This window comes from Hyla sarda, chromosome 9 (genome assembly GCF_029499605.1).
Source record: "Hyla sarda isolate aHylSar1 chromosome 9, aHylSar1.hap1, whole genome shotgun sequence".
Classification (NCBI taxonomy): Eukaryota; Metazoa; Chordata; class Amphibia; order Anura; family Hylidae; genus Hyla; species Hyla sarda.
The window spans coordinates 9,539,345-9,551,883 of NC_079197.1; the positions used below are offsets into that span (position 1 = coordinate 9,539,345).

Below are 12,539 nucleotides of genomic sequence, written 5' to 3' on the forward strand. Positions count from 1 at the left end.
CTCCCAGCATGCCCGGACAGCCAACTCCCAGCATGCCCGGACAGCCAACTCCCAACATGCCCGGACAGCCAACTCCCAGCATGCCTGGACAGCTCGGGGTTGTAGTTTTACAACAGTTGGAGGGCTTGGACACCTAGATTCTAGTGGAACCTGTAATAATAACCACATTAGTTTAGGCTGCTTTCACACTATAAACTTAATCCGTTTAAAAGACCCGTTATGATGTTCCGTTATGAAAACTCTGAAAATCGGCCATTAAACGTCCGTTAGAAAATCCCATTATAGTCTATGGAATTTTTAAATTATCCGTTTTAATTGGTTATAGTCCGTTATGAATAACGGATGTTACTTTGTGACGGAAGATAGTAACGGGAGAAAGAGTGCATGTACTATTTCTTCCGTTCATTCTCCCGTCACAAAATAACGTCCTTTATTCACAACGGACTATAACCAATTAAAACGGATAATGTAAAAATCCCATAGACTATAATGGGATTTTCTAACGGACGTTTAATGGCCGATTTTCAGGGTTTTCATAACGGAACATCAAACAGATCTTTAAAACGGATGAATTTTATAGTGTGAAAGCAGCCTTACACCCAGCTCTCCAAAAAAACTCACTTGACACAGAACAGAATTTATTACAACTACAGACGATTGACTTGATATAATTGTTTACATTGGACAAGGCCTTTTTGTTAGTACAGTGCCTCAGTAATGGGCTGATGGAATTGTGCCCCTCTTCTTGGATTTTGAAGATCAGCGATGATCTTTGGTATAAGCTGGAAGCAAGTGTTCGATTTCTCTGCAGCGCCACCATAGGTGAAATGAGGTAATACACAGGCTTCATTCAGTCATTGGGCTGTGTGTGTACCAGACAACTCTTTTAAAGGGGTACTCCACTGGAAAACATTTTATTTTTTATTTTATTTTTAAATCAACTGGTGCCAGAAAGTTAAACAGATTTGTAGATTTTAAAAATATATGAATCCTTCCATTACTTATCAGCTGCTGTTATGATCCACGGGAAGTTCTTTTCTTATTGAATTTCCTTTCTGCCTGACCACAGTGCTCTCTGCTGACACCTCTGTCCATTTTAGGAACTGTCCAGAGCAGGATAGGTTTTCAATGACAATTTGCTCCTACTCTGGACAGTTCCTAAAATGGACAGAGGTGTCAGCAGAGAGCACTGTGGACTGGCAGAAAGGAAATTCAAAAAGAAAAGAACTTCCTGTGGATCATAACAGCAGCTGATAAGTACTGAAAGGATTAAGATATTTTAATAGAAGTAATTTACAAATCTGTTTAACTTTCTGGCACCAGTTGATTTAAAACATTTTTTTTTCCAGTGGAGTACCCCTTTAAGGACATATATATATAGTGGGCCATTATTTGAACCATAAACACTCTTTCAAATATACAGTAGCATGTTTTCTTAACGCCTTCTAGAGAAATATATTGATCCTGTTTGATCTCTTTCTTCTCCTCACAGGAAGTGCTGGAACACCTGTGATGTTCAATGAAAATGGGGATGCGCCGGGGCGCTATGACATTTTCCAGTATCAGATGACAAACACTTCTGCTCCATCCTACAGAGTCATTGGACAGTGGACAGAGTATTTACGGATCAATGTGAGTGCTAGATGTCAACAGAAATGGAAACCTGTATAGTCAAGAGCAGTGGTCTTCAAACTGTGGCCCTTCCGCTGTTGCAAAACTACAACTCCCAGCATGCCCGGACAGCCAACGGCTGTCCGGGCATGCTGGGAATTGTAGTTTTGCAACAGCGGGAGGGCCACAGTTTGAAGACCACTGGTCAAGAGCATAGGCAGCACAGTGTAATATGTGTATATACAGTGGTTCTTCAAGTTACAATGGCCTCAGGTAACAATATACAGTGACCCCCCCGACCTACGATGGACCCGACATACGATAATTTCAACATGCGATGGCCTCTCAGAGGCCATCGCATGTTGAAACCAGCATCAACATACGATGCTTTTGTATGTCGGGGCCATCGCATAAACGGCTATCCGGCAGCGCTGACTGCTTCAGCTGCCGCCGGATAGCTGTTTACAATGCCCCGTGTGCTCCGGTGATGGTCTCCTACCTGTCCTCGGCGCTCTGGAGTGTCCTCTTCGGGATCCCCTCCATCGCCGGCGCTCTCCATCGTCGTCATGCAATAGGAGCGGCGTGCGTAGTGACGTGATGACGGCGACGTGAGAGTGACAATCTTGGGCAGCAGAGACATCAGCAGGGACATCACTGGGACGCGGCGAAAGCGATGGAGCGTAACATCCAGGGCAGCGGTGACGAGCGGTGACGGTCCGGAGCAGCGGGGACAGGTGAGTACAACTTCCTATTCTTTACATTGCACGGATCCCTCAACATACGATGGTTTCAACAAACGATGGTTCATTTGGAACGGATTACCGTCGTATGTTGAGGGACCACTGTACAGTGGTCTTTTATAGACCATTGGAACCTGAAACCATATTCAACATACAGTTATGGACAGTTCAGATCTGTGAAACGTGACAATGGCTGGAAGATCTGACCAATCAGAATGGGCATTTCACTGGTAAAACACTTGTATTGCTGAAGTGCATGCACTGACTGGTGTCTGGTAGCGCCTCCCTACAGTACAGTGGGGTACTACATGTCCTTCACTGCCCTTTACCTGTACCAGGACAGTACATTTCTAGGAAACTGTAGGGGAGATTCATCTAGCCCATAGCAACCAATCAGATCGCGTCTTACATTTTTGAAAAGGCCTCTGAAAAATAAAATAAGCGATCTGATTGGTTGCTATGGCCAGCTGGTGAACTTTTCGTCAGCACAGGTCTTGATCAATCTCTCCCTGTATGTACTGTACAGGACCCTGAAAATTACTAGTTTTCCATAGATTTTTGGTTTTAAGATACAATGATGTTAACTAAAAATGGTCATCTTGGAACCAATTAACATTGTAACTTGAGGCACCACTGTATAATAATTTCTTAAAATGTTATATGGGTAATATAGTGGCTCAGAGCTTAGCCTGTTACTCTGGGTTCCATTGTATTCAGACAACAATTGGGTGGCAAGTACCTGGATTTTTGTTATTCGTTGACACCATATAACAGAAGGGTTGATTTTTTATTTTTATTTTATAGATTGAAGAGATGCAGTGGTATGGCGGGCAGTCAGAGATCCCATCGTCTGTCTGTAGCCTTCCCTGTCAACCTGGAGAGCGAAAAAAGATGGTGAAGGGAGTGCCATGTTGCTGGCATTGTGAGCTATGTGATGGGTACCAATTCCAGCTGGATGACTTCAACTGTCAAGCTTGTCCCTTTGACATGAGGCCAAATCTGAACCGAACTGCCTGCCGTCCAACGCCAATTGTCAAACTGGAATGGCATTCTGCCTGGGCAGTTCTGCCTCTTTTTTTGTCTATTTTGGGCATACTCAGTACCCTCTTTGTGGTGGGAACCCTGATACGTTTTAATGACACTCCAATCGTAAGGGCATCTGGCCGAGAATTAAGTTACGTTTTGCTAACAGGAATCTTCTTTATGTATGCAATTACCTTCCTGATGATGGCAGAGCCTGGCGTAGCCGTTTGTGCCCTTCGGCGGCTCTTCCTGGGTCTAGGCATGTGTATTTCATATGCTGCACTGCTGACCAAGACCAACAGGATCTACCGCATCTTTGAACAAGGAAAGCGTTCAGTGACTCCTCCTCGTTTCATTAGTCCGGCATCTCAGTTGGTCATCACTTTCAGTCTTATTTGTGTGCAGCTGGTGGGAACAGCGGTGTGGTTGGCCGTTTTGCCCCCACACAGTGTAATTGACTATGAAGAACAGAGGACACCCAACCCCGAGCTAGCCAGGGGTGTATTAAAATGTGACATGTCTGATCTGTCACTTGTTAGCTGTCTAATGTACTCAATCCTACTGATGGTCACCTGTACTATATATGCAGTGAAGGCCCGTGGGGTGCCTGAGAACTTCAATGAGGCTAAGCCTATTGGTTTCACTATGTATACAACATGTATTGTATGGCTGGCATTTGTCCCCATCTTCTTTGGCACTGCACAGTCTGCTGAGAAGGTGAATTGCACTTCTTGGCCATTTATACTATTCTCATTTACTGGCTGACTTCATCTTAGTCAACATGTCGTGTTACATGACCATGCATATGCCATATCACTTACCGCTGTGGTCAGTGGAGAGGTCATTGTTCAGTATCCACGTTCGTCTTCTACATTTTTGGACACCATAACCAGCATGTACCTATTTCATCCATGTTTTGTTAAAATTCACTGGTTGGATTCATCTCATCATATTCACCATCCAACGTTCAATATTGGAGTTGACTTTCTTATTTTAACCCATCCACTTAGATCTATATCCAGACTACCACGCTGACAGTGTCGATGAGTCTGAGTGCATCCGTCTCGCTGGGAATGCTGTACGTGCCCAAGGTTTATGTCATCCTCTTCCATCCTGAGCAGAATGTGCAGAAACGTAAGCGAAGCTTCAAAGCTGTGGCAACAGCAGCAACTATGTCCACCCGTCTGTCTCAGAAAAATGCTGAGCGTCAGAATGGAGAGAGCAAACCTCCTGAAAAAAGCCTACCTGAGAGCAAAGGCTAAAGGTGTGTACAAATGTAACCTATTCTGACATTACTTTGACAGTAGGTGGGACAGGATGCATTATCTGTAGACATTTCTATTGTGTGGCATATGTTATTAAGTAGCCTTAAATTGTCCCTGTCATTTAAAAAAAACTTTTGGCCTATCACAGAAACACGCCAAAAGTGTGAGCGGCTTTATAATGATCATTAGAATGAGTGGCAATAAGTGCGGTAGTGCACTTCACTCCCCAGCTTACAGGGATCTTCATCTAGCATCATTAGATAGGCTCCATTTTAAGTCTAAGGGGCCATCTAGTGAAGCAAGAGGGATAGCGCTGCAAGCTGGGGAGTGAGGTGCTCTACCACACCTCTTCCCGCTTGTTCTAATGATCAGTGGGGGTCTCAGCTCTGAGACCCTAACTGATCAAAACCTTTGACATATCTCTGTGATAGGGCAAAGGTTTTTTTTTTTTAATGACAAGAACACTTTAAGGCTGTTGTCACACACAGTGTTTATGGAAATACACCATGTTTTTTGTGGCATTTTTCCTGGTGTTTGTATGCTGTGGCCAGATCTTAACTGGAAGTCAACAGGGGAATCTAAAAACACAACAATGTTTCTGTGTGTTTTTGTTCTACACTGTTGGTGCCCTGTTTTTGGTCCATGGTGTTTTTTTTCCAAACATAGAAACATAGAATGTGTCAGCAGATAATAATCATTCAGCCCATCTAGTCTGCCCAATATTCTGAATACTATGAATAGTCCCTGGTCCTATCTTAGATCAAGGATAGCCTTATGCCTTTCCCATGCATGCAGCATGCTCTTGGTGTGGCGTTTTTTTCAGGCAGTTTGTGCCATTCCTCTCATAGACCTCTATTGTATTCTTTTTCCTGCATGTGTAAATGTGTATAGTGTTTTATTTTTGGTTTGTTTTTGTTGCCTTTTTTTTTTCCAAACCCATGATTAATGAAAAAAAGAACACAACCAAAAATGCATGTACGAGAATGCCAGGCTTTTTTCTCAAATCCATGATTAATGGAAAACAAGATTTGTAATGGGAATAATACCCCCCAAAAAACTAACTAAAATAATGCATGTACTAGAATCCCTGATTGACATGTTTTACCCTGTGTTTGTGTGTGTAAGCCAAGACTTGTCAATCAAGCCCATCGGGATACAGAGAACCACCTCCTTGACTGTGTACCATGTTCCTGGCATTATAATGAAGGAGCCTGTTCCTGTTTCATGCTGCCTGTGGTTTGATCTGCATAAAACATCTGAAACATTCTATAAAGTAATTCTAAACATAGATTAAAGGGGTTGTGCGCTGCCCTGCAGATCGGAGCTCCGCTCACAGCTTCCGGAAGTTCATTACTCCGAACGCTGTGTGCGGGGTTCCGTGTTCGTGGCCGCCGGGCGTGACGTCACGCCTGGCCCCTTCGTGACGTCTCGCCCGCCCCCTCGTGACAGCCGTCGCGCCATAGACTTTCGTTGAGGGGGCGGGCGAGACGTCACGAGGGGGCGGGCGAGACGTCACGAAGGGGCCGGGCATGATGTCACGCACGGCGGCCGCGAACACGGAAGAGTAATGAACTTCCGGACGCTGTGAGCGGAGCTCCGAATTGCAGGGCAGCACACAACCCCTTTAAGGCATGGCTTACAAGGCCAAAAATGGTCTGAATGTCCGCCTGGAAAATACGGGTGCTCATCGATTCGGCAATACTAGGACCGATCGGAAATGCGCCGTCTTCGGATAATGCATTTTAGAGCAGAATCCGCAGAAACATTGAACGGTCCAATATTTCTGCGGACCCCGGAATCAGGAGTTCCGCTGTGTGCACAGTGCAGCAGAATCCCATTAAAATCAATGGGTGTCTGCTTCAGCGGAATTTCTGAGTGGAATATTTCACCGTGTGAACATGACCTAAAGGTGCCAATACAGTATACAGAAATGATTCTTTAGTTTTCAAGGGAGATAAGATGCCACTAGAGGTGCCTATCCCCCTCTTCCCGTCAAGTACACATGCACTGAGTGAGCATGTGTATGAGGAGAATGGAAGGAATAATAGCTGTCGGCCGAACAAGCCTTTGGCCAATAGGTGTATGGCCAGTGTAAATGACACTTCTAAATGTAACACAGGAAAAGTCTTGTCCAACGCTGGATACAAGATCTGTTCTTTTCTCTGACACTTCTAAATGTTCTGGCTGTAAAAGTCGATTGCTAAATACTAGCTCTAGGATTTCACAATTGTAGACTGTTCTAGACCATAACAAGCACTAAAGGCCAATGAGAGTGTAGCCCATCGTTCACACAAAGATGTGTCACCCATCAGATAAGGAGCCAGAAATTAGGCCCCGTTACTGATGGTCAATTGTGGGAATAAGATGAGAAATACTGAAAAGTGATCGTCCTAAGGGATGACTTGAGGACGTGTCATGTTTTTGCAATCCCTCATGTACAATGCATGCATATCCTCAGGAATACTCAACAACAACCTCTATAAAGCTGCATTTAGGCCTTAGGACTACCCCTTGGACATCAATGACCTAGGAAGAAATAATACTTCTAATGTGTATTGGGACATATCTTATAGACCAGCGTTTCCCAAGCAGTGTCCCTCCAGCTCTTGCGAAACGACAACTCCCAGCATGCCCAGACAGCCGTTGGCTGTCTGGGCATGCTGGGAGTTGTAGTTTAGCTACAGCTGGAGGCACAATGGTTGGGAAACACTGCTATAGACCCTGGCTGTTACACCCAGTACTAAAAGGGTCACTCACGAAGGTGTAAGGCTGCATTCACGCCACGTTTTTGCAATACAGTTCCCGTATACGTTTTCAATGTGAAAGCCGTACGGAATCGTATTGAAAACCGTATGCGTTGACTCTCCCGTATGCCAAAAGATGCATCAGGTTGCATTCATTTTGCATCCTGTATGGTTTTGTCAGTTTTTTTTTCCCGTACCCAAAACCGTAGTCTACCACCACGGTTTTTGGTCCAGTTGAAAAACTGTATTAAACCATATACTTTTTTTTAACACCGGAGTCAATGGGAACCGTACAGAACCGTATTTGCATACGGTTCCATCCGGTTTCCACCATACGTTTTTTTTTACTTTGCACAGTTTTTTTTTCTTGGAATTTCAATCAAACAAGTGAAACTTTATTAAAAATGGAGTGAAAAGTTAAAAACGTATACATTTTTTTTCTTAAAAAACTGATGCAACCAGACATAATTTTTCAAACTGTATACGGTTTTTAACTGTATTTGGGTTGAAATTTGTACACACGTTTTGATACAGTTTAGTCAGGTTTTGAGGAATCTGTTTTTCATCAAAAACCTGATACGGGAAACTGTACTGCAAAAACGTGGTGTGAATGCAGCCTAATAGAATGAAACTGCTCATCTTCTTTGTGCATTTTCACGGTCTCTTTCCCAATGCACTTTACTCAGCACTTACAAACATTTGGTCTAAAAATGTATTGCATATGTCCTGTCAGTTTGTTGTCGTCTTTGTTAAAAAGCTTTTCCCACAAAGTCATTGACTTGTCCTCTTCTGCCACCTTGATACTAAGGCTATGTTCACATGACGGAATTTCGGAGTGGAATCTGGTGAACTAATTCTGCTCGGAAATTCTGCAATATGAACTTAAAGGGGTACTCTGGTGGCAAATTATTATTTTTTTAATCAACTGGTCGCAGAAAGTTAAACAAATTTGTAAATTACTTCTATTAAAAAATCTTAATCATTTCAGTACTTAATAGCTGCTGAATACTACAGAGGAAATTCTTTTTTTTTTTTTTTTTTTTTAACACAGTGCTCTCTGCTGACATCTCTGTCCATTTTAGGAACTCTCCAGAGCAGCATATGTTTGCTATGGGGATTTTCTCCTACTCTGGACAGTTTCTAAAATGGACAGAGATGTCAGCAGAGAGCACTGTGCTCGTGATGTCAGCAGAGAGCTCTGTGTTCCAAAAAGAAAAGAATTTCCTCTGTAGTATTCAGCAGCTAATAAGTACTGGAAGGATTAAGAGTTTTTAATAGAAGTAATTTACAAATCTGTTTAGCTTTCTGGCACCAGTTGATTTACAAAAAAAAGATTCCGCAAAAAAAAAAAAATAAAGTGCATGTCCATTCTTTTTGCAAGATTTCGCTAATCCCAACTTGGCTTCCAACATCACACTCCTTTTATATTTACTTGTTTTTGCTAATTTCATTTATATATCCTAGAGGACTGAGATACCTATTGTCTTTTTACTTTGTTCACACACTCCCGGGGTGTTGGAGTCCATCTCAGTAACCGCGGTTGTATATAGAAATAGTGAGCTGCACCCACCCCTTATTTTACTGAAGTCAATTCTGAACGGAATTTGTGTATTGAGCTCTAGAAATTCTGCATAAATTCAGCACAAATTCCGTGCAGAATCCGCAAAACTGCAACAAATCTGCTGCCAGCTCCGCAGAACAGAAGCACAGAAATTCACACGGCGGAATTTCTGTGCGGTGTTCCGCCAGAAGATTCTGCTCAGAGATTCTGTAAAAATGTTTTGCACATTGAACTTGTTTAAATTTTGTAAAATTCTGGTCGGAATCCCATTGAAGTCAATAGGGCTTTGAATTTCAGCAGAATTCTGTGCTTTGACCACACAGAAATTCCATTGAAATTATGCCGAAATTATGCTCAAATTTTGCAAAACTGCTAAAATCCTGCAGCAAGTTTTGGAGAAACGGAATTTGAGCGGAATCACAGAATTTTCGCCATGTGAACATAGCCTTAAAATACTATTCAGTTATTCACTATGCCTACGCTAATTGTACATTTTAACATTGTGGCCGCTGCATTCGGCCACAACCACATCGGCGCGCAACCAAACCAGTAGCTGCACAATGTTACCGATATTCTCACCAACATTACATGGCACCGACCGCTGCAACCTATCAGCGCACTATAATGTTTTCTTTACTGGATACCATCCAACTCTCCTGAATAAGAAATGAACCAAGTTAAGAAGTGCAATAGGACTTTGATGGATATAAATTGCAAAAATAAGCTTTAGTTGTAGCTATATCACTTGTCACCCAGCTTATTTGAGAGTATTTAAAGGGGTACTCCGCTGGAAAACAATTATTATTATTATTTTTAAATCAGCTGGTGCCAGAAAGTTAAACAGATCTGTAAATTACTTCTATATAAAATTGTTAATCCTTCCAGTACTTATCAGCTGCTGTATGCTCCACAGGAAGTTGTATAGTTCTTTCCATTCTGACCACAGTGCTCTCTGCTGACACCTCTGTCCGTGTCAGGAACTGTCCAGAGCAGGAGAGGTTTGCTATGGGGATTTGCTTGTACTCTGGACAGCAAACTCTTTACCCGGCTTATTCTAGTGATTGGTCGCGGACTGGAGACTCAGAGAAAAAGTGGATATCTCCCAGGCAACTATTCAGACAATGGGGGACATATTCAAAAATGTTCTCATCACCAAATATTTATCGCGAAACAATTGCCCTACATTAAACCAAATAGAGCAAAAGTTTACACGATGCCTTCCAGTTTTGCATAAGTGAGCATGCTGTCGGATTTAGTTTAGATTACAGGACATTTCTAAAGGCTTATACTCGTTTTCACTAAAATTTGGGTGCAAAGTTTACACTACCTGTGTAATGGTGGGAAAATGTAAAAAAAATTTTTGTTTTTTTGTTTTCATTTTTGAAATGTTATTTATTGCATTTTTAAAGGGTACCTCTCATCAAAAAAGCTTTTGATATATTATAGATTAATGTATGCAGAATAACTTTACAATTGCATGTTATTAAAAAATCTGCTTCTTTCTATTTAATTTTCCACTTTAAAGAAATGACCACTAGGGGTCTCCCTACCAGTCCTGGCAGCAAGCATTTCAGACTCATGCTGGAGTCCTAAACACTACGAGCTGCCAGTCTGCTTTGTTCACAAAGGAGAACACTCAGAGCTGCCAGCCTGCTTTGTTCACAGCCTGTTTGACTGTGAACAAAGCAGGCTGGCAGCTCTGAGTGTTTAGGACTCCTGCATGAGTCAGAAATGCTTGCTGACAGGACTGATCGGGAAAAATACAATAGAGAGAAGCATATTTTTCATTAACATGCTATTGGAAAGTTATTCAACACTCATTAATCTAAAATATATCAAAAGTTTATTTGATGAGAGGTACCCTTTAAACTGGACATTGCAAAACACTACTATAAGTATTTTCAAACATTTTTTATTTATTTTTAAATGGTATCCAAACATACCATCAGGTGTGGCCTACTATACAGGTGTGGCTATACATGAACTGGGGACATGTTTGGCTTTGCTGCTTTGTTGTACTGTCGCGGCAGCACGCACGTCTTTTCATGTGTTTACGAAAAATCGTGGTAAAAACAAAGCACTTTATTGTGATTTGCATAATTGCTGTAAATCTGCACAATTTTACTAAATCTGGGTAAAAACGCAGCAGTACCGCATCAGTGCTGCAAATGAACACAGCCTCAGAAAAGGACAAATATTTCACTTACCCGTATTTTTCGCCGTATAAGACGCACTTTTTCTTTCCCAAAACTGGGGGGAAAAAGTCGGTGCGTCTTATACGGCGAATACACACCTATCGCGGCGGCCGGGACCCGCGGCTAATACAGGACAACACCGATCGCGGTGATGCCCTGTATTAACCCTTCAGACACGGCGATCAAAGCTGACCGCCGCGTCTGAAGGGAAAGTGACACTAACCCGGCTGTTCAGTCGGGCTGTTCGGGACCGCCGCGGTGAAATTTCACCGCGGCGGTCCTGAACAGCCCGACTGAATAGCCGGGTTAGTGCTTACAGGACACCGGGAGGGACCTTACCTGCCTCCTCGGTGTCTTCTTCATTCTGGGATCCCATGTATGGCTGGCGCTCTCCTTCCTCGTCATCACGTCGTCGCGAACGTGCGTCGGCGTGCGTAACGACGTGATGGCAGCAACGGAGAGCGAGGATACCCGGCTGGCAGCAGAGACGTTCCGCAGCAACGGGGACACGTGAGTATTACCTCCTATGCAGTGGTCTTCAATCTGCGGACCTCCAGATGTTGCAAAACTACAACTCCCAGCATGCCCGGACAGCCAGCGGCTGTCCGGGCATGCTGGGAGTTGTAGTTTTGCAACATCTGGAGGTCCGCAGGTTGAAGACCACTATTGGGTTCAAAATCTTTAGTTTTTTTGATTTTGCACCTATAAATTGGGTGCGTCTTATACGCCGGTGCGTCCTATAGGGCGAAAAATACGGTACCTCTTCAACAAGTACATATTTTTCAGCATGTGAAAATCTGTTTGGGGGCTTTTTACTTTTTTGGCTTTTTTTGTTTAGCAGGCGTGTTCTTACATCATTATAGAATTCGTATTCTGATATTCCAGATGAATCTTCTCCAGTAAACTCCTGTACGCACTTGTTTTTTGCTTTTCCCTAGTTGAGTTTTTGCATCTCTGCATTTAGAGTTTTTGTAGATGGGTTCAGGATTTTAAATTGGTCCAAAAATTAAAAATGTTGTCATGAAATGGAAAAAACTGTCACCAAACCAAACATATTTTTTAAAGTAGGGATGTCCCGATACCGATAATGGTATCAGGACCAACACTGGACATTTGCAGGAGTACATGTACTCGTGCAAATGTCCCCGATAGCTAATCCAATACCGGCCAGCGGGACTCCTGCCGACAGATATGACGGAGGTGCGGTAAACCGCCCGCACTCTTCACATGGATCAACTCCTAGAGGACGCAGGGCGTAAATTAATGCCTTGTACCCACTCACGAGCTATGCAGTGCACTCAGCAGCTAAGCGTGCTTCATAGCCAGGATCCGCATTAACCTTTTAGATGCCGTGACCAAAGTTGATTGCGGCATCTAAAAGTCCTGAGATTAACTGCTGG

At 43.0% G+C, this 12,539-nt stretch overlaps 1 protein-coding gene across 3 annotated transcripts in view; it reads left to right on the forward strand.

Annotated features, from left to right (window-relative positions):
• The window catches only part of LOC130290674 (metabotropic glutamate receptor 6-like), a 75,916-nt gene that overhangs the window by 57,804 nt on the left and 5,573 nt on the right, over positions 1-12,539 (forward strand). The window contains exons 9-11 of one of the 3 annotated variants that reach the window (XM_056538623.1): positions 1,493-1,632; positions 3,156-4,091; positions 4,385-4,508. In XM_056538623.1, the coding sequence (XP_056394598.1) occupies positions 1,493-1,632; positions 3,156-4,091; positions 4,385-4,508 (1,200 nt within the window). Of the gene's footprint in view, positions 1-1,492; positions 1,633-3,155; positions 4,092-4,384; positions 4,639-12,539 lie in introns of all 3 variants that reach the window. The other 2 variants (XM_056538622.1, XM_056538624.1) reach the window with 2 other exon arrangements.